Raw genomic sequence first — 26,762 nt, 5'->3', positions numbered from 1 at the left:
GGCCGCGAGCTGGTGAGTGTCGTACCAGCCATAATTGGCTCCTGAGCACAAATAATCAATACCATTTCCAGTGAGGACAACAAACCTTGGCCGAGACCCAAGCAAGGATTGAGCGGCTGCCTCCAGAGCACTAGGAAATGCTGTAAGCACGGCGAGCCGGGCTCCCCGTGGCACTCCGAAAATACCTCTGGGAGGACGCCGGGCAGGATGATGAGCTTCCAGCTCATAGGGAAAGCAGGGAAGGGGTCTCCTTGCTTACAGCTGTGGGAGAACAGCAATGTTTTGTGCTTTCCTGTCCTGTTTTCCTGGGACCCTTAAGCCTTGTGCACCCTGTGGGGCAGGACGTAAAGAGCTGGGAGAGCCCTCCTGCCGGAAAATGGGCAAAATGCTCTGAAAGCACATCACCACCAGAACTCGTCTTCCTGCACCTCATTTAAATGGGTTCAATTTACTCAAAGGGCTTAAATTAAGGGGCCATGACAGTAACTGGAAAATGAAGGGTTCCACGGTGCAAATGCACCTCCCCATTTCCTGCAGAGTTTGTTCCAACTTAACAGCAATCAGATACGCACTTGAGGACACCTATTAGCTTTCAAATGAAACCATAGATACATGATGGATTTATTGCGGTGCTTGGAGGGAAATGAAGGTGCTAAGCTGGTTTGTTTCTTTGGTGTGATATGTTGGATCATTTCCTAAGCACCTACCTTCACTCGGTACACAAATTTTCGCATTATAGCAGAGTACTCTGGGTGAAACAATTGCTCATTCAATTCATCATTATAGGGCTTATGTTTTCAGCCATGGCCAACTCTGAATGTTGAAAAATAATGAAATTAAAAATTACTGTGCTTTTTTTTTTTTTAGCAGCCTTCTGGCTTTAGATCCCTTACACTATACTTATTTCACCTTTTATAGCCTCCCTCTGCAAAAATGACAGCTAGAGTCCTGCTTGCATTAAAAAGATAAGAGGAAAAAGCTCCTGCAATAGTAGGACTCCAATGGTCAGGCATTAAAAATAAAAGTGCTGCCAACTGCAAAATTCATGATAAATTGGGAGAGCTGTCACCCATGCCTCTATGTGGCAGCACAGTTTATGTACATATATTTTTAATATGATTTTTATGTTTATTAAAAGGTTCTCTTCCCGCTGCCCAGTGGAAGCTGTCCGTTGCTCCGCAGTTTTAAAATCCTATCTTATAAAGAAGCGAGGGATTATCTCGGGTTGTAAAGCCTGATCCAAAGCCCGGGCATCTCTCTGACTTCTCGATCGGCTTTGTCACGCAGTCACCGAGGAGGGGATGAGATGCCACCAGGCGCTGCAGCTGGGTGCTGCCAAGATGAGCGCACAGTAGCCAGAGCATCAACGAGCCCATGGGGAGCCAGGATGCCCAGGGTGGGTTTCCAGCACCCACTGGCCTGGTTTCCCTGATACCTAACACAGTGTATGTGTTTGAACTGGATGTCCCTGCTCAGGAAACCTCTCAGAGGCTTCTTATTCTTGAGAACACCGTGAAAACTGGCCACACGAGCTCTTGGGGAGAGTGGGAAGAGGATAAGCACCTGAGACTCACATTTTTGGAGAGATTATGCAAAGTAATACTCCTTTAATGCTAAGAACCGGGGTGCTTTGTTTCTCTCACTTCCAGAAAGCAATGCAAATGGGTTGAAATTGGGGTAGAGATGTCATTTTATCAGTTTCTGTGGTGTGCTAAAATTCAGAAACAGCTCTGGAGCCAGTGCAATGCCCAGCTCCTTGTGTCCCAGCCCTCACCACCCCAGAATCACCTGGGTTATTGCTGCAGTACGCCCCATTCCTCGCTTTGCTCTGCCACAAGCCAAAGTGATCCACTGCTGAGCTTCCCCTACAGGGACCCCACCAGGGCGAAGAATGTCTTGGGGATGTTAAAGTGCCAATCATAACCTGTCAGAGGATGCAAATATCCCTTCTTTTGCATCTAGGCACATGCACCGCCAGCTTCACACTTAATAACTGGGAGCAAAGGCAGTGTCGTTGCCACACCAACTCTCAATAAGCCCCGCAGGCGTTTGCAGCACGGTGTGAGATGGCTGCCAGGCAGAAAGTCCTCTGCGTCGGTTTGATTCGAGTGCCATGGAGTGCTCTCACACCGAGGGACTTAGCAGAGCACAATAGCCGGGTGAGATGAAAGCGCATTGCCTGGCTTTGTGCTGGGAAACAAGGTGATTAGGTCCAAAAAGTTAATGCTTCTGTGCAGGGGAGAAGGAAGAAAATCACACAGCTCTGATTCAGCTGAAATCATTCAATGAGTCTGAGCTCGTCCTGGGAAGAGGTCGGCATGTTTGCAACCAAGCGGCTTTTGCAGATTTTTTTTCTCCTTTTATGTTAGTGGTTTGGTCAGCTGCCACCCTCTTCAGAGGGTGATGCTGGAGATGATGGGTGCCAGAAGCAGGCAGAGGAGAAAGTCCTGCCAGCACGAGTCACATCACAAGGAATGTGATGCCTCCAGACCCACATGTGTTCTGGGTCATCCCTGGAGGCACAAGCTGGCAGCGATATGTCTGATCCTGCAGGACATCAGGGATCTTTTAAGTGCTGGTTGCTCCAAGCATTCATTAGATACCACATGCTACCAGGGAATGGGATGGCAGATTTCTCCAGGACCACAGTGGACCAGAAAACTTCAACTTTTGTCTCTTTTATTACTGTTCTTTGCCCCCTATTTTCTCCTGATGGGATGCCCAGGCACCTCTGCAGGGCTGCATCGACAGCCGGGGATCCTCACCATCTCCAACTGCCTGCTTCTGTGTTTTTGGCATTTTTATCTAACAGAACATGCAGAACTGAGTTTCTTATTCCAAACTCCCTCAATAGGGAAGCTGTGAAACCCGTCATCTCATTTTCCTATTTAGGTATTATCCCACTCACAAAACTGTCAAAAGAACATTGTTAGGTTCATAAACTCAAACACTCTGCAGTGAGGAAATGACAGCTTGACATTTTATATATTTAGCCTCAATGCTTCTGTGCCTCAGTTTCCTACCTGTAAAGTGGGTACAAAAAATAACATTTCCTCTAAGCCTTGCTCTCAAGAAACAGCTGACCTGTTTAGCTGGGGTTTGTACACATCTCACCATCAAAGCATTTCACAGTTAATGCAAAAATCAGCACTATGGAGAAAAACAGCATGGAAAATTTCTGCCCAGAAAGGGAATTTGGCAAAGATTGAAGTGTCTGAAAACAGAGTAAGAATGGGAAGAACAGGGAAGCATTGCTCTGGCCTCTTTGAAGATTTTTCCAGGGTGATGTGCTTTCTCACTGCTGTGGGAGGAAGCTGTTGGTGCTAGTGCTATTCTGGGGTTATTCAGGTAGGTTTGAAAGGCAAAGGTCTCTCACTTTCCACTATCAAGACCATGAAAGGCAGACAAAGGGAAAGGAGGAAAAGAAGACAAGGAAGGGAAAACAAGCAGCCAGAGCCTGGCAAAGTCTCTGTCCCCAAGCCCCAGGCAGCTGAAGCTTGCAAAGCACTCAGCCCAGCCCAGCTCTGCCCAGGTCTGCACCTCCTGCGAGGGGTCCCGAAGCACATCAAGCCATGCAGCCATTTCCCACTTGAGATTTATCTTCTCCTGGTCCCTGCCTGCCGTTACGGGTTTTCCTTCAACTACGGATTAACTCAATCTAAAAGGCCGTTCATGGGTTTACACCAGAATGGACGAACATACCCAGTGCAATTTTCTCGTGTTTTCCTGGCAGTTCCATCAAACTCTACCCAGCGTAATGACCAGTTTGAATTTCACATTACTTGTGCGAACAGGACAAATCACACACGCAGGGGATTGCACACAGTGACCCCAGGTCCCATGTCCATCTGACAAACTACTGTTATTACTCAAAGGAAGACAGTTATCCATGCCCTTCACTGGAGAGGAATTACAAACACGCTCATCCCCCCTTTACTTTCTAAAAATCGGGATACTCGGCTCCCTGCCTCCCAGATCACCTTGCTCACCCAGGGCAATCCTTCAGGCACAGTGAGGAGTAGCTCCTAGCCAGAGGCAGCAGCTGAGTTAATACAGAATATTTTTCAGGAGCAACTGGAAAGAGACTGTGTCAGCTCAGCAATAAGCACCAAAGCTTCACTGTCCCCATAAACGATTTGCAGGGGCACATGAGTATTCTGAATTTTCAAACAACGGGGATGGTTTTTTGTAAAGCATCTCTGGCTGCAGCCAGAGAGTGGTGGTCACTGGCTCCATGTCCAAGTGGAGGCTGGTGACAGGTGGTGTCCCTCAGGGTCTGTCCTGGGACCGGTGCTGTTTATTATCTCTATCAATGACATCAGCAGTGGGATCAAGTGCACCCTGAGCAAGTTTGCAGATGACACCAAGCTGAGTGGTGCAGCCAGTACAACAAGAAGGAAGGGAAGCCATCCACAGGGACCTGGACAAGCTTGAGAAGTGGGCCCACGTGAACCTAATGAGGTTCAACAAGTGCAAGGGGCTGCACCTGGGTTGGGGCAATCCAGACATGAGCACAGACTGGGAGAAGAACTCATTGAGAGCAGCCCTGCAGAGAAGGACTTGGGGGTTCTGGTGGACAAAGAGATCAACGTGAGCCGGCAGTGCGTGCTTGCAGCCCAGAAGGGCAACTGCATCCTGGGCTGCATCAACAGAGCAGGGGAGGGAGGGGATTGTGCCCCTCTGCTCTGCCCTTGTGATCAGAGGGCTGGAGCACTTCTCCCGAGAAGACAGGCTGAGAGAACTGGGGATGTTCAGCCTGGAGAAGAAAAGACTCCGGGAAGACCTCCTCGCACCTTTTCAATACTTAACAGGGCTTATAGAAAAGATGGAGAGGGACTTTTCACATGGACAGATGGTAAAAGGACAAGGGGGAATGGCTTTAAACTAAAAGATGGGAGATTTAGATTAGAGGTTAGGAGGAAATTCTTCACTTAGAGGGTGGTGAGGCACTGGCACAGGCTGCCCAGAGAGGTTGCGGATGCCCCATCTCTGGAGGTGTTCAAGGCCAGGCTGGACGAGGCCCTGGGCAGCCTGGTGTGGTGGGTGGCATCCCTGCCCTTGGCAGGGGGTTGGAACTGGATGACCTTTAGGCCCCTTCCAACCCAAGCCGTTCTGTGGTTCTACGATCTCTATGACCTAATAACCTAACCAGCCCCATCCACTGGCACGTGAAACACAACTGCTTCTGCAGGCACTACAGCTGAGCAGCTCTCGAGCAAGACCTTTGTAAGAGTTTGTTGGGAAGGGAGGACGTAACGCTGTGCAGCTTCTCACTGCTCCAGATCTGCCCACATATCCGCATGCAGTAAGTGGGAACGTTGTTCTGACAGCACTGGAGATGTCACGCTCAAAGGCAGAGAAGTCAGTGTATTTTTACCACGTACGTACCGTTACCAAAACACATCCCGGGTACAACTTCCATGCCATGGATGATGGAAGAGGACAGTTTATTGCTGCTTCTCTTTGCCTATTTGGAAGACGCGTGTCCCTTTTTCAGCAGATGCCAAAGTGATCTTCACCTCTGCGTACGTGGCCACGGCCCACGTGGGTTTTGAGGAATGAGATGAGGTACGTGCCCGTACAGCACCTTCCTGGAAAGTTTCCTAGCTAGGCTGCTGAAAGCAGCAGAAGGGGCGATGTATTTACACTAGTCACGGAGCCTGGGAAGGAGTACGTGCTAATTAAAATTATTCTTTCTGCTCAGCGTGTCCTCAGCTGCGTTTGTACAGAGCAGAGATGACGCCATGTGGCTGACTGATCTATTTACACCTCTGGAGTCCCCTGCTCATCCCCATCTCTGTTTCCCAATTAAGGGTGCAGACAGGAGTCTGGGCTAGTTCCAGCAATCAAATACTCCTGGCTCACCGCTGGGGCTGAGGAGACAAGCCAGTGACTTTTACCCACCCCAAGCCATTCAGGATCTCTCTGCTGCCTGAAAACAGCAAGCAGAGGAACCTGGAAAGCCCATTCCTGGGAAAGAGATAAAATAAACTGGATATTGTTATCAGACGCTGCTATGTATGTAAAAAGCCTCCAAAAGCCAGGTTAAAAATGTCTGTGCTTTTCCTTCCTTTAAAAAGTAGAGGCAGAAAGATTCATCTTCACACCCGTGCTGCATTCCTCTGCCAACAAACGGAGCACGCAGAGCAAGCAGTCCCAGCTACAGCTGGACGAGGCGCGCAGCTGGCATTGCATGCTGCTGGGCTGGGTCTCGCGGCGCCCTCGTGTTGAAGCCCAGCGCTGCCGCAGTGTGCTGCACCCAGAAATGCTCCCGATACCTCCAGTTCATGATATGCATGTGCTTGAGCACTCATCAGCTATCACCTGGCACCACTGGGCCAGAACTGGAGTGCCCCATTGCCTGGCAATCCTTGCCCACTGTGCACAGCCCCGGCCAGCTGCAAGCCTGTGTTCCCCCACCGTAATGAAGGTACCTTAACGTTTGCAAAGACTTCTGCTCCTGTTAAAAGAGACAGCGTGGCTAAGAGTGTACAGACTCATAGAATCTTCCAGGTTGGTAAAGATCTTCAAGATCACCAAGTGTAACCATCAACCTGACCTACCCAATCTCATCACCAAACCACGTTCCTTAGTGCCACGTCCACGTCTCAAATACCTCCAGGGATGGGGATGCCACCACTTCCCTGGGCAGCCTGTTCCAAGGCTTGATCGCCCTCTCCAGAAAGAAATTCTTCCTGATATCCAACCCAAACCTCCCCAGGAGGCTGTTGCCTCACAAACTATCATTTGTCACCTGTAAAAAGAGACCAGTGCCCTGAATGATCCAATTCAACATTGCACTGCAGACAGAGAGAAGAAAGCACCCGGCAGACGTGCCTTCACTGGGGATATTGGCACCTCAGGGCTTTTGCTGGCTCCCCACTGAAACACCAGAGGCTGCAAGAGAGATCCTGGCACTCTGCTCTCTTCTTGCAGGGATGGGGCTGTATCTCTGCACCTCAGGCCTCTCGGCATGGGCTGCACTTCTGCTGCCTGCTCGGCACAGTGATCCAGCAAGCAAAGCGAGGATTAAAGAGCAGCTGGCCACCAAGGTGGTGAAGAGTAAGCACAGGGGATGAAAGTCTGCTGCACCCTGCCTTGCTGCTTTTGACCTCGAAGATGTAGGTGCTGGCAGATGCCCTTCCAAGCTGGAGATGTGGGTCCCATCCTGCCCGCAGTGCCCTGCAGACGAGGTGTTTGCAGGAGCTGCTGAGGGCAGGGAGTCCTCCAGCAGAACACAGCTCACCTGTACAGCTGCATGCCCGGGTTTGGTGACCATCCAAATTGCCACCAAACAGCAGGCAGACATTCGTACAAGTTCATGGAAGCTTCTTATGGGAGAAGGGTGCACTGATGAATACAGTGCTCTTCAGGTAGGAAGGCTTTTTGTCACTGAAAATGTGTAATGAAATGCTGAGGGGCCCACGTAATTTCATCAATATTCAGATAAATAATTAAAAAAGCATTCCTCCTCAACCCCATTGCTTATTTCTCTTTTAAATACAAGGGATTTGGAGTACACATCACCCACATGCTGGAAAAGATGAAGCTTTGCTGACTTCCTGCAGCCTTTGGTGTTCTCTGGAGGAACCAGTTTTCAAGACGAATGCTCTCCTGGCTGCAGCAGCAGCGTCTGTCTCCCGGACTCCGATGCTCTCTGATGCTGAGGGCTGCAGGATGTTCTGCAGGTGCTGTGGCCCTGCAGGACAGGGGCGGGCTGGGTGCAGGGACGCTGGGGCAGTAGCAGGGGTCAAGGTGCTGCAGGTGGATGCTGACCCTGCAGCGGTCTGGCCCGAACAGACACGGCTCACCCACTCTCATCTGCCACTAGCTTGTGAGGTGACCTCAGGCACATCGCATCACCTCCTTTTACCTGCGTTTCCCTTCCACATTAAATATTTGGCTGTTAAAGTCCTCGTCTGATGAAACACATGTAAAATGTTGGCAGCACAGAGCATTGAGCTCAACTGCGGTTCCCAGGTATTACAGCAGTAAGGCCAGAAATAAGCAAGAGCTTAGGAGATGTAGCTTGGCCACCCAGCCAGGTGCTCTTCCAGGAAGGAGCTCCCCTGTATTTGCCTCCAGGTATTTTCATTCAGGTTTCTCAAAGCCACCTGCGTCCGCAGTGCCGGGGCACTTGGAGCCATCCCCAGCAGTGCCCGCACCACTGAGCTGAGGGGTCTCCGTGCCTTCTTTCACTCTGAAACAGGAAAAACAGCAACAGCTGCAGAAATCCAATCAGTTGCTTTCTTCTCCCTCCATCAGGCTCCAACCTACAAGCAAAACAAGTGACTCCTTTGGTCTGCATCTGGAGTGCAGCTGGATCGTCTTGCAGCAATGAAAGGCCAGGATTTCCCAGGGGAGAAAAGAATGAGTTTGCAACGCAAGGAGAGAGATCTTCAGCCATGTGAAGCAAGATACATTTGCTCTCAAACCTGCAAATATTCCTCCCAGTCTCAGCTTCCCCATCTTCTAGCATCTCTGTGTTGCTGTGACGGAGAGCTGAACTCCACAACCGCTGAGCGCTACGCTGCAGCCTTCCAGGTGCTGCAGGCAGAGGCCAGAAACGCTGCCTGGGGTCTCCTCATGTCCCACACCAACCACTGGCATGCCTGAACGGTGATGTGTTCTGCTGCACACCTACCAGACCTGCTGCACCTCGAGCAGCTTCACTGGAAGCACCCGGCACAAACCTTCAGACCCACGTGAGCTCATGTGCTCAGCCCTCTCCCTTTGCTGGCTCAGGAGTTTGTACCTGAGGAGTCTCGCAAGGACCTTGCTGCGAGCATCGATGTTTGCTGGCCTCAAGGAAGCCCCCAGGCTGACCAGTCCTTCCCCCAGCCTGGAGTGAAGGTTGTGGCAAGAAGCAGAGCCTAGTGTAGCTGAGCTCCCTGCGGGTGCAAGGGATCGATTTTCCTGGATGTGCTGCTGTGGTGCTGTGATCTGCCACCCCACGAAACAGGAGGAGAACATTTGTGTCATCTCAGGTTGTGTCCAGAGCTACAGACAAGGCTACGGCAGTGAAATGAATGAGGGAGGCCATTTGTAACGTTCAGGTGGGTCTCTGATACACAGCAGTGCTAGAACAAGTCTCTGCAGAGTAAATCTGTTTACATGAAATTTCCAAGCTCTCTGACCTTTGGAGTTGTTTTTCTAAATGCCCCCACCCCTTGTTCCAGTTAGCGGATGTGGAAGAGAAGAAATCTTTCTTGGAGATGTTTTGGATCCACACCAATGGCCACACTGAGTCAGGCCAGAGGCAGTGCCAGTAGTGTCCAAGTGACAGAGGATCACACAGGTCTGCTGTTCGGGTGTTCCCGTCTCACTCTGAGACTGCAGAATGGCTCCAGAACACTTCTCAAGAACTTAAACCAGTTCAAAAACAGATTTCGGGGCACCACTGACATACCTGCACATCAGTGGGTGAACCAGAGAGAAACAGGGGAGTGCTTGCTACCCAGCCCACCGTCCCGAGGATGACACCTGCTCGCCACTTGCCATCTGAAGCCATCACTGCAAAAATCACAGACCGGGGGGGCACCAGCCACACAGACCAGCTGAGCTCTGCTCCATCCACGTCTCCTGCCAGCAGCAGGCATGCAGGTGACATAGGACAGTGCTGGGAAGGGGCTTCGCAGCAGCTCAGTCTCCATTTTGTGAGTTGTTTCTTTCTTTCTACCTCCCATGTCCTGTTTTATTTGTGGACAGACAGAGGGGGTATGTCAGTATTTTGTCTGAAGTGAGAAAACCTTTCCTTGGCTGGGAGGTGCTGAAGTGTTCTAGAGGTGTCACTGATCCTTGCCACTTCTGGAAAGCTGAACACACAGGTGTGAGGGCTGCACACACTCACTCATGCAGATGCTTTTGAAAAAGCAGCACGAGAAATTTTCCAGTTGTCGGTGAAATCCTTAAAGCTACGGCTTGGTGCGTAAGCCAGCTTCCCTTCCCTGCAAGGGCACGGTGTGACACACTGCTGGCGTGAACCTTCCCCTCCGACAGATCTGCCCCTGGCAGGCGCTCACCAGGCAGCCTGGCAAGAGGCCGGGAGCACACGCGGTGCCACCACCTCCCTGCTCCCACCTCCTTATGTGCACACCCGGGAGCTGTCCTCCAGCTCTGCCCAGCCGGCTGGGGTACACGACTGCTGTTCACTGCTGCCTACACACGCACGCCACCCGCAGGCAGGGCTGATGCAGAATCAGATGCAAAGTTTGCTCCACAATTTGCTGACGGAGGTGGATGTCCCGGAGGGGTGCAGGGGTGCTCGTCCCCGTGCACAGCCCCACCAGCACCATCCTGCGTGCGCTCCGCTCCCCATCGCCACCCTGGCCCAGGGCTGCAGCACCAGCCTTGCCCTCCTCCCTGCTCAGCAGAACCACCACCCATTTTATTTAAAAGGTACGAGAGCAAATCCTGCAGGCAAATTGAACCTGCGCCTGCGAGACAGGGAGAGAAACGGCTGCCGATGGGTTTATTTTTGCACAGCCTCCTGCTTGCAGAGCACCGGGAATTGCTCACATTACATCATCCGCACACCCCCGCCCCTCCACGGCTCAAACCCTGCAAGCACACAGCACAACCAGCACCACAACCTTCAGCACAACCAGCCCAGCCTTCGGCACAAGGCTTCTGCTGGCGACTGGTAGCAACAGCTACGAGAAAATTAACTCTTTGCCACACAGGGTGCGTGCTGTGTTCTCCAGGGGCTGGTAGCCAGCCCTCTTCTGTTGTGGCCAGCTGCCGCAGCAAGGATGTCAGAGTCCTCAGGGATGAGCAAGCTTTGCTCCAAGGATTTAGCTAACAGAACAAGTATTTAGTTAACAGGACAACGAGTCTGAGATGCTCCCAGCCTTTCCAAAGGCTGGGCTAATGAGGAGCAAGAGCAGCCACTTGATACCCCGAGGAGCAGAGCGCAGTTCTGACTGAGGGATGTGACCGATCAGGACTTCCAACTCGCACCCACAGACCTCGGTTTCACAAGGAACGGGCACTGTCAGTGTTCGTTTTCCTCGAGACCCACGTGCCCTGACGGAGCAGCCGCTGAAACAGAGGCACAGGCATCTTGTCAAGAGCAACACAAAAGCTTTTCTTTGCAGGAAATTAAAAACAAGGAAACAAACACCAGCACTTGCGTAAGCCCCAGGCTGGCTCTGAGAGAAAATTACCTCGAGACTGTTTGCGTTCCAGATCAATGCATCAGCTGCAGCGTGGGGCAATTAGCACCTTGAAATTATTCAGCAAGCTGAGGGGTGGGAGTTTTAGGGGAGGGTGGTGAGGGAAGGCTGAGAGCAAGCAGGAACAACGACAGATCTTCCTGGGTACCGAAGTCAGCGGTGGGCTCCAGCCGAGCCCAAGCTCGGATACAGGCCCAGCTGGCCGATGTTTCTGTGAGGCAAAAGGGGGGCAGCCGACACTGCTCCCATGCAGCAGGGCACAGCACGAACAAGGAGAGCAGCAACAAGCAGATTGGGACTGGCTGGGGCTAAAGATACCTGCCCAGAGACCAAAGCTTCAGCCTTCTCTGCTGTATCCAGCGCTCCAAGCAAAGTAAAGGTACCTCATAAGCAGCCCCGGCTGTGCTGGGTACGTGCATGGGCATGAGGTGCGGCCTGGCCACAAAGCAAAGGTCCCAAGCAAATGCCAGCCTGCTTAGGGCTAGGCCCAGGCCCACGACAAGGCTCAGGACCGGTCCCTTTTGGAGAAGCGAGTGTCCTTGCAGAGGCTGCGGCCTTTGCTGCAGGACATGGGGCTTCTGCCACCGCCGCTCCTAAACACGAGCCTGCAGAAAAGCCAGGTACCAGAGACACAGCAAGGATTAAAGCAGCCACTTGAGAAAGCCCTGCTCCTCGCTAACAGGTCTCCATGCTTCTATTATTCATCTAGGATGAAAGGAAAACCACCTCTGTCCAAACGGTTTTCTATTATCAAGAATGTGTTTGCATCTAATCTGAATGGGGGAGGCCGAGGCAAGCTGACAGCAAAACTCTTTCAGGCACTGATGCTCTTAACACTTTGAAATCATGCTAATCTGGTAAGGCACTGAGGGAATTATGCAAGTAAACAAAGCCAGGCCCCGATAAGGAGCATTACAGATCGCACACACCACGTTATTTAGCACTCGAAGGGAGGGAGGTGGCCGTGGTTTGCATGGTTCCCTGCAGCCTGGTGCAAGAGAAGCTGCGGCTGCCAACTGCCCTAACCACTGATCCCTGTAGCCCACGACAAGCAAAATTAAACAGCAGGATGTGAGCACTGCTGCTCACAGCAAGGTTTTCCTGAGCATTAACATTTGATCACAGCACTTCCTTCGCCAGGATACAGAGAGATGCAGGAGGGCAGGCTAGAAACCAGGAATACAAATGGCCAGAACGTAAGGGTTAGCTGCAGACAAAGCTCGGGCAGGAGACAGCAGTTTTCCCTCTTGCCTCTGCATGGCTGGTTGATGTTCGGCAGAACTTGAGCCCTCTCTTCATTCCAGGTTGCTTCATGCTTTGTGAAAATGACGCAGGAAGGCTTCAAACTGTTGCCCATCCTCCCACGGCGCTGGCTTCGCTGGGAGCTCGCCCGTGATCTCCCTGCCGAGTCCCCCAGACAAACAAGCCTCGCAGTTGGAGGAAAGCTGATCTAACTCCTAAATCAACTTTCTAATTCAGGGGCAATTTTTCAAAAGCCTCTCCCCGCTCCACGACACGCAGAGCCTGACTTTGCACAAGCACTGCTCTCACCTCGGAAATAGCAAGGCTGCAAACGAAGCCCCCCAGCAGTCCCCCGGGGCTGCAGACACTTTCTGCAAAGCTCTGTTGCTACCTTCTTTGTCTCCCTTTCCTTATTTCTCCAATGGGGATATGAACCCTGTCGTTTCAGGAATGCTGATGAGTGACTAATAGCTGCAAAGCATTTGGAAGGTAAAATGGTCTGGGTAATTATTACCCTGAGTGACAAAGAACAAGACAGTTCAAGAGTACACACTGGTGGATTGCAACACCCCGCAACGAGGGAGCACCCAAAATCTCCCAGCAAAGCCTGCTCAGGTGGCCAGGCCCAATGCTGTACCCGGGGAGAGGCGCTATGGTGTGTTCACCTCATCTGCAGCATTTGATTCTGTTATCATGAAGGTAATTGCCAGTGGATAAAAGGGATGAATGGGTGAAGATAAGGGGAAGGCTGGCTCCAAGAGGGGCCTCTGGCAAATTTGGCTAAAACCAGCCAAAAGAGAGGCTCATTCAGTGCATGTGTGCAAATCTCACTTTCTTACGGAGAACATTGGTGTTCCTGAGACAGCCAGGCTTTGGGGTAATCCAGCACTAAATTCCACGAAATGGCAACTTTAGGTGCAATTAAAAAAGAGATGCTTTCCACGGCAGGCTGTATACTCCGGAGGCTGCCAGTTCACCCAAACAAGACAGCACAGGATTTTACTTCTTTATTTCTACTCCCTTAACCATGAGATCAATGTAGCCAGACATAGAAGAAATAGGCACAAAATTCACTTACACTTAGATGGGTCTCATGCTAAAACATAGTTTTCCCCTATTTCTCCAGAACATTCAGGACAAATACAAATATGGAACAGGACTGACACTGGAAAGCAAACAGCATTTAGTCACCCACACAGACCTCTAACAAGCACTTTACTGCATAAGTGAAAATCCTCTGCAAAAGCAGTTTAGTTCACGGGAAGGAAACCTTTAGGAGAGTGGTAGGAGAACTCCCTGACTGCCCATTTGTGGGAAATTAGAGGTAAAAACAAAACATAAGAGGGAAACCAGAATGGTTTAAGCGGGAAACCTCCAAACTGAGGAAGCAGTAGGGCTGTGGTGGCCTGCTAGCAGGCAAATATAAAGTGTTTGTGTGCATGTACATCCATACGCCTATATATAACACACAAACACGCCAGCTTCTGCATGCACTGCGAGGCTCTCCCCTCCCAGCCGGTCCCATTTTCAGCCAGTATCAGGCTCACAGGACAGGCAATTTGTCTTCAGGCCACACATATGAGCTGGCATCAGGAGAATTTGTCCCCTTCTTGACCCCAGCATGTTGGTTCGTTCTATTTCTGTATTTTTGATCTGTAATCCATGACAGAGGTTTTTGGCACTGTTGCTGGAAGGTCAGGAAGGACCACGGAAGAGCAAGTCCCAGGCACGGAGCTCTCACAGAGCATGAACTGTCAGCTGCCCCGCCAGGAATTTGCTGTGCTTTGAATTCAAAGAATCTCTTCCAAAAACAAACAAACAAAACACAACGCTCAGGCCTCTATGCCAGGATGGTAAGCTGGTGGCCCAGAGCTGGTGGCAGAGCCCAGGGAGCATCCCACACTCAGACGGGGCAGCTGACCTTGGGGAGATGCTTGGCCACAAGCCTGTGAGAAGGGACGAGGCGAGATGGAAAAAGCAGATTCCTGCAGGAGGGAAGCCCTCTGGGAGCTCCTGCCCAGCACTAAGCGTGCTGTTGGCCAGCTGGTTTATTAGTGTTGCCCAAAGCAGGAGAAAGCGTCTGCAGAACTGCTGAAGACCTAAGAACCGTTCTGTGGATTCCCTTCTCCCTTCAAGGATTATAAACGATGCTTTGTAATGTAGATACTACTACCGCTAGGTGCAGGTGAACATCTGATGATTTCTAGCATTGTCTTGTTGAAGGCTTCAACAACGGAGTCCAAGACGTGCCAAAGAGGACAGCACGTTTGGCCAGGAGGAAGACTTTGGTCCCAGGTTCTTGTGAACCAGAGAAGCCAGGCTGAGGAACTGGAGACAACTGTGAGAAAGAGCCATGTACATCAACAGCGTGGCGATAACTACGCCAGGATGAACCTACCAAATGCACGACCTCTTCATGAGTTCCCAAGCAAACTCATGTATACATATGTTAAAGGTCCTAGAGGAAGACATCCAAAGGGAAAAACAAAACAAAGGAGAAAAAAAAAAGAAAGCTATGGGGGCTGGGTTTTCAAATGATAAAAGACCACAGATCTTGAAGGAATGGCACTTTGGAGTTTCTAAAGCCCCAATTCCCATGTCTGAAGGTCTCAAAAAGAAGGTGGACACAGGTCAGGTGCTTCCCCTTGCACAAGGCAGGCATGTATCTAAATAGGTGAAAGCAGAGAACAGGTGGGTTCTACATTCCCTAGTGGAGACAAACCACAGCATCCTGTTTTTCAGTGCTCAGGTTTAAAAAAATCCTCTAAACTTGACAGTTCTCGCCCCTCGGTCTAACAACACGGTACCAGAGGACTTTGTTACTGCAGATGCTCCATCACAGGATCGCCATGCCCGCAGCTCCGTGCACCACGCATGGCCCACAGCCCTTGCTGGACAGGGACAGTCCCTGCAGGATGAGGGCATTTCATGGACTGAGCACACATTCCCACTGCCTCTCCAGCTTCTCAAAACATGTTTTTCCCTGGGTGGAAAACAGCATCTTTCCCCCTCCAAAGGCCCACCTCCGGTATCAGCATCCAGGTGCTCCCCCGGCCACGGCGGGTGCATCGTCACTGCTCACCCACCCGGGCTCTGGCACGTGAGTTTTCTGTTTAATAAACTTTCCTGCAGTTTGTGCTCCTCCGTAACCCCGCGGCAGTAGTCATGGCGACAAAACCGGGGGCCTTGGCAACACACCAATGATGCTGCAAATCTACGATGACTAATCCTAAAAGCCTAATTTGTAGGACTCATTTAAATGCTTAAAGATATGCAGGTCACCACAGGGGTCGGCTTAATGGCTACGGCATATCTGGTGGTGAGGCAGTTGTTACGGGAGGAGCAGCCAGGGCATCTTCTGGCCATAAAATCAAGTGGGTTTTTAACGCAAGATGCAGACTAAAGAGATTAAATGGAAAGCAGAATTTAAACGTAGGCACGATAACAAACCCAGCTGATTCCCAATCAAAGAGCTGGTCAGAGCTTCCAAATGAAACGCTCTTTTAAATAACAATCCGACACAACAATACCGCTGATACAGTACTGCCTGGTTTATTTCTGCCTATTCAGAACGCAATCAATGCTCTTCTCAGCACATCTTGCCCAGGAGCTCGCGAACCCGTGGCGCAGCAGTGCCGGTGACCCCGCTGGAGGCACGCAGCGGGTGCAGAGGCAGCGGCACAGCGCTTCCCAGCTCCGCCAGCACAGCCCAGGCACCCAGCACCTGCCCCGTGCATCTCCCCTGGGGGAGCACGCACAGAGCAGCGGCTCTCGTTACCTATTCAACGTTTCAGACTTTCAGCTCTTTGCTGGCACTAAAAAATTCATGGCCACATCTCCAGTTAATACGCTGATGACGCCAGCGAGGGAAGGGAGCCAAAGTAAGTATATTGCTCGAGCTGCGCCCGGCTGGGCCAGCGGGGCAGCGCCAGAGCCATTGGCTCTTTTTTTCCACAGCTTTTGCGTCTCTCCTCTCCAACTGTCTGCCACCTGGCATTTAACACACATAGGCACAGGGAGAGTGGCCTCTGCTAACACACACATCAGCAAGACCCACTCTGCACAGGCTCCCTGTCCCTCTTTATATAAATAAGGCAGTAAGCAGGCATGCTGTAGGCAATATCTTACCCCACGGAAAGCAAATCACACTGGCCTGAGGCTCGGAGTCCTAACTATAGTGCTAAATAATCATCACTCATCTTATTTATTGTGGTTTTGAGTAAGCACTCACGTCACTCTCTTTAACCCCCTGCCCTTCCCACATGGGCATCTTCCAGGAGAAAGATGTCTTTCATCTGGCCAGGAGCTGCGACACGAAGCACATCCACAGGGCAGAAAGGAGGCAGTATTACTTAAAAGCAGATAAAAAAAATATTTGGCTGGCAAAATCCTAGTTCCACTTATCAGGACTTGCCCCTCTTTAAAACTGGATGCAACGTAATTGCACTTGCCGTTGTGGCTGACACTGAGCCAACTCAAGTGCAAAGCACCGTTGGTTCCCTTCATTAGTTTGTCAACGTTTCTGTTCCTGCAGAGGAAATTAAGTTTAACCAGGAGTTATCTCCACTCATACTTCATTATATTGCTGTAATAAAGCAATAGCAACAACAATAATTATTATGGGTACTAATGACTCCTACTGCACCTTCAACAGCAAAACGTGCCACATATATATAATGCTTGCTTGGATGCAATCGTGGCTCTTCTTGGGTTAATCTTCACAAAACAAAGGCTCTGTAAGTCCTGAAGATGGACTCAACCTCTGCTCTTGTGAAAAATAAAAATCTTTGCTGACCTCACTGGGGGCTGAACCAGTGATCCCAGAGCACTCGGGCAGTTCGACGGCATCTCCAGTCACCTATAAGAGCACCTCTGGCTGCTGCCGTGGCACCACCACTGTCACTGACCACAGAGGTGCAATACAGCATTAACAAGATGCATCCGCTACAGCGAAAAGCCTGAATACAGATTTGTACCATCAGTGCTGATATCCTGGTCCTAGTGCCTGGGTACAGAAAGGCACGACTCTGTTTTCTGTGATCAGGAACAGAAACGGCAGCGTCATACACTGACTGCCACAAAGGATGGGAGCCCAAACTCCACTGTCCGAATCCCTGTGTGACCACACAGAACTTGCATCAACCACGGCTCCGCTCCCCAGTGGTGATAACAGGTCTGGGTACCCTCTCCTCAGTACTACTGTGAGGCTTTAACTAAAGCACCCGTGACATTTTGTGATAAGTAGTGTCATAAACCTCTATGCTGACCGAAACCCTGGATATGTGGACGTAAAGAGGGCTTTTGCTCATGGCTTTTTCAGCCAGGGCTATTTGAACTTTTCCTGTCCAAGCAACAAACCCCGCAGGGTCCCCACCAGCAGCGCAGCTCACCGCTGCTGCCTGCGTCACCTCCCACAGCCCTGCGTGTCCCCTTGTCCAGGGACCAGGGGTGATGCTTTCCCAGGGGTGATGCTTCTTGCCCTGCCCCTGAGGCTGCCACTGTCCCAAGCCCTGGCCAAGGCACGGCCACCTCGTGGCACTGCCCTGCTGCTGGGAACGCTGCTCCAGGTCTGGCACAGCCAGCACCATGACAGTGTTTTGCTGCAGACCACAGCTCGTGCCGCACTTCTCCAGCACTGGGCATGAGCACCGTGGGGTTTTACTCCATTTCTGTAGCTGCATCTGCCTGGACATCTGGGTACTGGCCTCAGGTCCTGCCGGCAGCCCGCAGGGGCTCGGGATGGAGCAGGCAGTGCCCTTCTAGCTGCAGCCCAGCTGCAGGAGATGAGCTCCCTATAAAACAGCCCATGATGCTGTCGAGCGTTCGATGGCTGCTGCATAAGCAATTGCAAAATCTATTCACTGCTAGGCTTTACACTCACCTCCTGAAAACGCAGTATATACCACGGACATTTAAGGCTCAGCCCAACAACGCATTAGAAAAGGGCCGTGAGGACCGATGGCATGGTCAGTGGAACATGCAATCAGCAGAGGTGTCTGAAAAGGCATTTACCATTGCTAAAGCTTCGGGTAGAAGAGAAAAACAAGACTAGAGAAAGAGGGACAGGAGACAGAACAGGTTGCTGTGAGGTCTAGGGGACGTGTGAGCCCTTCTCAACATCTGCAGGAGGGTCTGAATCCAGAACAAGAAACCCTGGGATGACGCTAGTTAAATGCTTCAATGAATTGGAAGTTATCTTCCAGTATATTTTTAGTTGGCACCAACAGGCATTACATAATGGCTATTATATAACAGCACTACAGCTACAAATACTCTCGTTTGGGCTTTTTGTTTGTTTCTTCTTTCTCTCTCGTCTTTTTCTTTTTCTATTTTTTTAAAATCTTCTTCTTAGCGGAAAATTGATCAATAATTGCACTTTCTATCAAACGAGGGAGGCAAATCCTTAGGAGAAAAAATCAAATGGAGTAAAAATATTGTTACTAAGCCTATGTGCATTTCTCTCTTGCCCAACCTCAAACAGAATTAACTATTCCCAGAATAGAAATTCCACTAAGGCTTATCTGTAGTTTAAAGGGACAGGCTGTGATTCTGTGTAGACACTAAATTTCTCCATACTGGAAGGTTGTTGTTTATCTTTTTTTCTTTATTTTTTTTTTTTTTAAATCTCTTACTGATGATAGCTCAGAAGATAAAAATAAAGGAGGGGAGCACGACGCAGAAGATGCTGAGGAGAAGCTGACGGAAATTTGCTTTATCTGCCAGCAAGATCAATGCCAGTTGGTGCCCCTTTAAAATCTTCCCCTGGCATATATATATGTTTTTAATCTTTTCTTCTGAACAGCCGTACTGGCAGAGCAACAGAGACTTTTGCTTCCAAACTAGGTGCTGCATGAAAAAAAATGAAAGTTTCCAAAAGCTGGAAATATTCCTTTTCCTTTATTTTGTATCTCTGGACCTAAAAAGAGCCGAGGTGGGTGTTCTGCCTCTGAAGGCAAAAATAAAAACCAGTTCAGTGGCACAACACGAGCTCCCGCATCACGCTGCCCTGCGGGCTTAGGCAAGGGCTCGCTTTGCTTTTGTTATCCCAGCACAGAGCCTAACAAACAGCACTCTCAGTAACTCTGCCTTTTTTCAGGCTCGTCCTCTTTGAAACAAATGAGCTGATTCCAGAAAGAGCAGAAGACATCATCTGACATAACCACTTTGCTAGCTAGCTGCTCCCCTCTGCCGTTTCACTCTCCCACCTCCCCAGATCTGGTAAGGCCACCGATGCTCTCCTGACTCGCGCTAGCTTTATAAATACACCAAAACCAGGGCTACCTAGATGGGAAGGCATCGTGCTGAGCACATCGCTGGGTGCCACACACAGGAACAAAAACAACCCTGCGAGAGCAGAGAGGGAACAAATATAAATGCAGCTGCTTGGAGTGCACTGAGTAAATTCAGAGGGCTTTCTGCCCTTAAAAGCTTTCGTGGCACAGAGCAGACCCCACTACTGAGAATGGCTCTGGAGGCAGCAATTGCAGCCCGGTGTAGAAGGAAAGCCTGGCAGGGCTGGTCACGTAAATGCAAGTGAAAAAAAAAATAAGAATAGAGGACAAAGTGGGAGCAGAAGGGATAAAAATGAGTTAGCTGGCATGATGATGCTAGGTTTGGGCTAAAATGCGGTTAGGGGAAGATGGAATAGCTTACAAAAACCTTATCAAATGTAGCGAGGTATATTACTGCATGAGGAATACTGCCTTGCTCTGGTTTGTGGACTTTTGACACTTAGGTATTATAGTCTTGAGTAATTAAGTTGAGAAAAAAGCAATTTGCTGGAAAAGCTGGCTCAAGAAGTTGTTGGAGCTGGGAAGCTATGAATGCATGGGAGTCCTGCTCCGCAGTGCTTTGCAAGTGGTCCTCAGCAACCACAAAGAATACGGCCATTTGTCATTTAGGACAGAAAATATTAGAGAAACAAGTATCAAAACAAGCAAAAGCAGCAAGTTTGCTTGCATTTGTCATGGTTTTCTTCTCTATAAAAACCATTAAGGGATTTTACAATAACTGATCACTTGCAGCACTGGGAAATAGCAGAAACAAGCTTAACAGAGACAAATGTTCCCAGTTCTCGGGAGAAATGCTCCTAATTCATTTCAAAGAACCCTGCCCTGCCGAGCCTCCAGCCCCAGGTGCTCAGGATAAAGGCTTTTGATACCGGTTTGGATGCAGGATTGCTTCTGCCGCTGAGTGCCCTTCCCAAGATCAAAGCGCTGCAGGCACGCACGGCACAGCAGCTAACTCCCTGGTTAACGAATCCTTCTACGTGGTTGTACGCAGGTATCGGCAGCTTGTTCATGCATGTATGCAAATGGGGCAGGAAAAAAAAAGAGAAGTCCTCAGGAACCAGCAGCTGAGGATAAGGCCGGGTGCTGTTTATCGAGCAGCCGCGTGCAGTTGCTGCTGCAGCACTTGGTTTGAGCCGGCAGCAAACAGCCCGGCCCCAAGCAGAGCGGCCACAATGGGAGCGCGCCTGGGGGTCTTCCTGCCATGTGGGCTCACTGGGGGGCAATAAAAAAGGATGTTTAATTTAAAAGGAAGGGATGCAGTGTGCAGACTGTGTGAACTTTTAAAAATCAGGTTTCACTCTGACGTACTCAAGGTTGGGCCAAAGAAAACTGCTGGACTCTCTGAGGACAGAGGACAGCCCTTCTCCACCAGGAGCTTCCTTTGTCCAGCTCCCAGCATCCCGGCCAGCGGGGGAATGAAGAGCTGCTTAAGAAGGGCTCCACGTGCAACTCCTGCGCTCAGGGATCAGCCACTGCAAGCAGCCTGGCAGGAGAGCAGCTGCAGAAAGGACCCCTGGATTTTACCCCTGCTCTGCGACAAGCGTGTGCTCATGCCTGAGCCCAAAGCACTGAGCCCAAAGCACTGAGCCCACCAGCCCGGTGCCCGGGAGGTGACACAGGGCAGCAGCTAACACCTCCCTGTTGGCCTGCTCATTTCCGTATCTCAGCACACTACAGCTCCCTTCCCCACCCAGCCCCTCTGCAGACACCTTTGCATCAATCCCCCCTGACACCTCAATCCCCTCTCCCGTGAGAGCAGCAGCTATCCCTCAACACCTCGAGGCACGATGCACTGAGGTTCAGCCTGGTGGTTGTTCAGAGCTCGCTGGTTTCGTACTTTTACGAAACTTCTGGGGAAGTGCATGCAAGAGGGGCACAAAAAATCCCAACTAACCAGCTGCAGTCCCAAGCACAAGCCTCCACAAACATGCTGCTGCCAGGTGAAAACGCCAGCCTCACTGTAGAAATTGTTTCACCGTGTTTAAGATGGAATTAAAACATATTTAACTCTTATAAATGATATGTAATAAATTTAAGAATAAAATAAAAAGCCTCAGATCTGCGAAATATGGACCATTAATCAAACAGACACTCTGAAAGACCTCGCTGTGAAGTCTCCAGTGATTAGCTATGGGCACCCAGCCAAAGAGGTCTGCAAGCTCTGTTTCACCGACATGTATTTTTAAACTAGCTCCAGCAAAGAGAGGGCCATTTAGAGCACAGAATATCGGTTTGGGGGGCTGGGACAAGGCCCTGCCACAGATTATCTTGCAGTGCATCTCTCCGTACCTTGGTTCTCCCCCTCTAATACTGGGCTAACATGCCATCTCCTAATGCCTGCCTGGTTTTTAAGACCAAATCTGCAGAGCATGGACCACCTCTTCCTACATTTATACAGCACGTGACGTGATTCTCTCCCTGTTCGGTGCTGAGAGGTGCGTACATCTGTAATGTACACAATATGAAATGTAAAAAGGCAAGGCTGAACGATCATCAGGCATAACACAGCCAGTCTCTGGTGATGCCATTACCCCTAGATCCTTCCCAATTCCATTTAACGCATTCTTTTAAACCACCCAGCGATAGAGAGCCTATGGCCTCTTTAATAGCACATTGATTAAAGGCACTGCCACAGGCTCGTGACACCAACTACCAGAAGCACCTCTCAGACTGCATCAGTGTCCCCCGAGCCCCAGGTTATGCCGAAACCTGCCTGGGCTGGGGCAGGAGAGCTGGCAGCTCATCAAGCCAGGGCCTTCTGCTGACTCGTGCTCAGCAAAATATCTATAAGCTTCTCACAGGTTGCAAATTGCCCAGAATGCTACAGGGACAAAAGGTTACGCTGGTAACAAATACAGAATTAAGCCGACAGATTTGGAAGATTAGTAAAATGTTGCTTTCCATTCAAAATAAAAATAAAAAAAATAAAAAAAACAGATTACTTACAAAAAAAACCCCACAACTCTCCCCACAGTGTTTACTCTCCTGAGATGCAGCGAGAGATTATTTGCATTACTGCAGATCATCACGTAGAGAAAAGCAAATGTTTAACAAAAGGGAGAAGAATTGAGAGGTTTGGAAAATAATGCCAGTTAAGAGGTTTTCAAATTGGTCTGCCTGAAAGAAGATGGGTAAACAGTGCTCATCTGAGCTCTCTAAAAGCAGGAACCACTTAGCGGGTGCAGAAGACCTGCAGACTGGTGGTCAGCACAGGGGCCCGGGGGATCACGGTTCCCAGCGTCAGTCCCACGGCAGTTCCTGGATCCAACTGTAGGTGCTACTCGGCTGGACACAGCCAGAGCCTGCTCCTCTGTTACGGCCTCAGCCCCGCTCTCTGAAAGCCAAGGTGGGCATTCGGACTCGCAGTAACTGCTGCAGCTTCTGGAGATCCTCCAAAAAGCGAGGTTTGTAACCCAGGGGGGCTCTGAGGGCGGATTCCTGAGCGGGCACCACTGCTCCTACCTGCTCACCCCGCAGGGAAGGGAAACCCTGCGTGGGGAGGTGCTAATTAAAAAAAAAAAAAGAACAGTGCAAGCAGAAAAGCAGACATTGGTATCTTCAGCATGCTCTGCCAGCTGGGAGCAATTTGATTTATCACGCAGTTTTGTTTTAAAGGCTTGTACCACCTAAGTTTTTAATACAAGTTTTAATAAAAGTTTTAATACAGCGGATGAGACGCCACCAGGAAAAGCCATGTGCTTGTTTCAGAAAGATGGTTCTTGCCCCCAAGAGTTTACATTTCAATCTGACACAGGAAGACAAAGCACATAAGCAAACTGCATTCTGGCTGCTTTTACAGCACTAGAAGTGTTAGGAGAGTAAAGGAGGTAAGCACAGACAAGAATATTTCAAATTCATTTCTGCAGACACGATCAGAGAAGTGCAAAGTGGAATTTCTCTGCGCATTGCAGGGAATCAAAAGCCAAATAAAGTCCCATGACAGGACTTAGCAGAAGCTCAGCGCAAGCTGTTGAGCAAAGAAATAAAACAGGCATCTTCATATAAACGCAGGTCCCGAAAGAGCCGATCGAGAGAGATGACGGATGCCCCAGACACGGAGGCTTACAGGCACTGCAGACTGAAACATTTGCTCCGCAGCTTTACCCTCCTGTCTCAAACAAGTTGATCGCTGGAGACGGGCACACAGCCCTGCTGGCAACCCTGCTGCTCGGCATGCTCTTCGGCTGATGCACTTGCCTTTTTTCGGGCTACCCCCTTCAAGCCTGTTTCATAAGTGCTACCCTGGAGCAGCTAAACACTGATTTGTATGGAGCCACACCAATCTTGGGTCCTAAAAATATAAATGAGAGGATAGCTAACTTCTTCAGCTCTGCTGTGCCTTGTTGTTGTTGTGAAGCGCCACGGGACAGCGCGGTATGAAAGAGGGCATAGAAGCAAAGCGTCCCGCGGAACAAAGCCGTTGTGTCTGCCGTGGACTCACATGACCTCTTCCTTAGGGTAAACGAATCTGGACTTCTTCTGAACCTGACACAGTCAGAGACGACTCTCCAGTCCCAAGACTCCCAACTGATCCTGAACATGAAAGAAAACCTTAAACGCTGGGCTGTCACAGCACAGACGGCCCTTTATACAGGTGATAGAGATGCCTTGACCTGCTGGACTCATCGTGTTCGTCATCGATAATAAACTTACCATTTATTAACCTTTTAAAACTTTCCTATAAACATGTCTTTAATGAAAAGGGTGATCCTTCTTCTCAATATAGCTGGTCATCATCTGCGGAGCTTCTCTGTATGGACAATTTACTCCTGAATCCCATGATGGCCTGAAATTTGGGGGAATATTACCTATGCTTGCGAAGCAACGCGTTCCCTGATGCTCAGGGATCTCACCACACAGCTCGCAGCCAGCCCCCAGCGGGACAGCTCAGCCCGCAAGGACGCTGCACAGCCAGCGAAGCACACACGGACATGCCCAAGTCCCGCTGGCCTCAGTGGGGATTCAACACCCGCTCAGCACCTGGAACTAAAAACAGGGGGTCCTCGCAAAAGGCTGCTCACAAACCATCACCCTGGAGCCTGCATGACTTCAGCCCACTCCAGCACAGCGGCTGAGGATTTATATTGCACATAAAAACGTTGTTTACAGTGGTGCAATACTGAGCGCTCTGAAGGAAGGAGACAGCCCAGCAGCGGTTATCATCAGCTGACAGGGTCACCATCCTATTTACCATGAAACCACTCTTTCTTTTCCTGCCATTTCCTTTATTTAGTCTCCAACTTGCAGCAGCCTCCGTCACCACCTGAGCCAGACGCCACCCCAGCGTGGGAGCTTTGGGCACTCCGGGATTGGGGCTGCAAGCAGCAGCCTCTAAGGTTGCAACTGAACATCTGCATAATGGAGAGGACACAAGGGGAGGTATATCATCCCAGGCCAACTGAATTTTGGCATCATCCCTATTAATAATACCAGGTGCTTTTAATATTAAACAAAACGCCCAGGAACAAAACCAGTGTAAGCACTGGCCTACACACAGAAAACTGCTGAAAAACTGCAACTGCATCAGAGCTTCACTGCTCCTTAGAGCCAGCCCATTTAGATCCACTGCTGTGAGCACTGCCACTGTAGCTGTGGCCTCTTCCACTGCCCAAAGCTAGGGAATGGGTCTCACGCCTCATTCCCCTCAGTGCCAGATCCCCCCCAGCAGCAGCATGTCCTCATCTCCATCGCTGCTGATCTCACTCTCAGCTTCCAATCCCGCTCACCTGACCCTACACCCCCACTGTTTATAACTTTCTTCTGCCTCTGCACTACAATGCTAACAGCAGGGCCAGAAACCTCCCTTACCACCACCCCAAGGGTCCCTGCTCCCCCCGGCAGCACAGAGGCAGGGGCACAAAGCTGGCTTTCCTCTCACCTCTCCCAAACCCAGGGGTACAGCAGGCACGATCTGCACTACAGTCTGTGAAAACATACCCCAGACTCAGTGTCATTTCAGACACTTTGAAAAACTCCAGAGTGCAAAACTCTGCACCAGGGCTGAAAGTTTTAACAAGGAAGGCAAAGGTGCCTTCGGGTGCACAGACACCTCCTGCCACAGCACGGGAGCTCTTCAAAGAAAAGGCTGTCAGTGTTTTGCAGCATTTCCTTCCAAGATGCTCCCAAGAATGGTTTAAATTAAAAAACAGAACAAAGTCAGGTCCCCTTGCTGGACAATGCAATCCCAGGTAACCAAATCCAGCAGGGAATCAGGCAAAGGCCTCGGGCGTTTTACTGGAAGCACTGGGCGCAGTTCACATAAGGCGGTACGATCGGCTCTACCTATAACAAGTTTTCAACTTTTGCTGACACAGTTCATTATCTTACAAAACAAATTGCTCCAAGTGAACTGTGACATTAGTGTGTGCGATTCTCCAGTCGCTCAGGCTATTAATGTTTAAGATGTAATTAGAAGTAAGGGTAGAAAATAGCCTTTGCAGAATATTTTTCAGACCATTAGTTGAAAGAATTTTCCACGCGATTTCTCTCTGGCATTTTTGAGTGCAAGGGCCTCCTCTCTATCAAGTGCTCCCCACCCCGCTAAACACTACGTGTTTGCGGCAGTCACACCAGCTCCCTCCCAACGTGCAGCAGCATCTCCAGCTCTCATCCCACTCCTTGGCCAAAGCGGAGAAGACCAGGTCAAATCAGACATAGGCTGGCAAGGGGCTGCCTGGTTACACTCGCCTCCATTGAAAAAGGCCAAATCAAGCTTACTCTCTGACCCGTGAGTCCCTCCTGGTAGCCAGGCTGCTGAAGAATTGAAGAAGCAAGCTGGGAGAAAAAACACAATATATCACAGCACACCTACCTGCTGTAGAAATACGCATTGTTACTATCCAGCAACAGAGACTGTCCGCTCATTAACGTACTGTTCATTAAACCAGCACTTTTCTATATGGGAAATCCCGCACATTAAGCCCCTGCCACGTGCTCAACTTGGAAATAAGGTACCTTCTGTGCTCTTTTAAAAACCCTTCTTGCCACCTAGAACATTCTGCAATGGCTGCTTGGAAAAACCTACTTGCTGAGCACGTGAGTATTTCAGCTTGTT

At 50.1% G+C, this 26,762-nt stretch overlaps 1 protein-coding gene across 2 annotated transcripts in view; it reads right to left on the bottom strand.

Annotated features, from left to right (window-relative positions):
• The window catches only part of CASTOR2 (cytosolic arginine sensor for mTORC1 subunit 2), a 127,718-nt gene that overhangs the window by 22,130 nt on the left and 78,826 nt on the right, over window positions 1-26,762 (bottom strand). The window contains exon 1 of one of the 2 annotated variants that reach the window (XM_013189303.3): window positions 15,440-15,570. The exons of the other annotated variant lie outside the window; for it this stretch is intronic. Within the exon in view, the coding sequence (XP_013044757.1) occupies window positions 15,440-15,485 (46 nt within the window). The 5' untranslated portion in view covers window positions 15,486-15,570. Of the gene's footprint in view, window positions 1-15,439; window positions 15,571-26,762 lie in introns of those variants that run through there. 2 annotated transcript variants of the gene reach the window in all.

Source organism: Anser cygnoides, chromosome 18, assembly GCF_040182565.1.
Source record: "Anser cygnoides isolate HZ-2024a breed goose chromosome 18, Taihu_goose_T2T_genome, whole genome shotgun sequence".
Classification (NCBI taxonomy): domain Eukaryota; kingdom Metazoa; phylum Chordata; class Aves; order Anseriformes; family Anatidae; genus Anser; species Anser cygnoides.
This window is presented reverse-complemented; position numbering and strand designations above follow the sequence as displayed.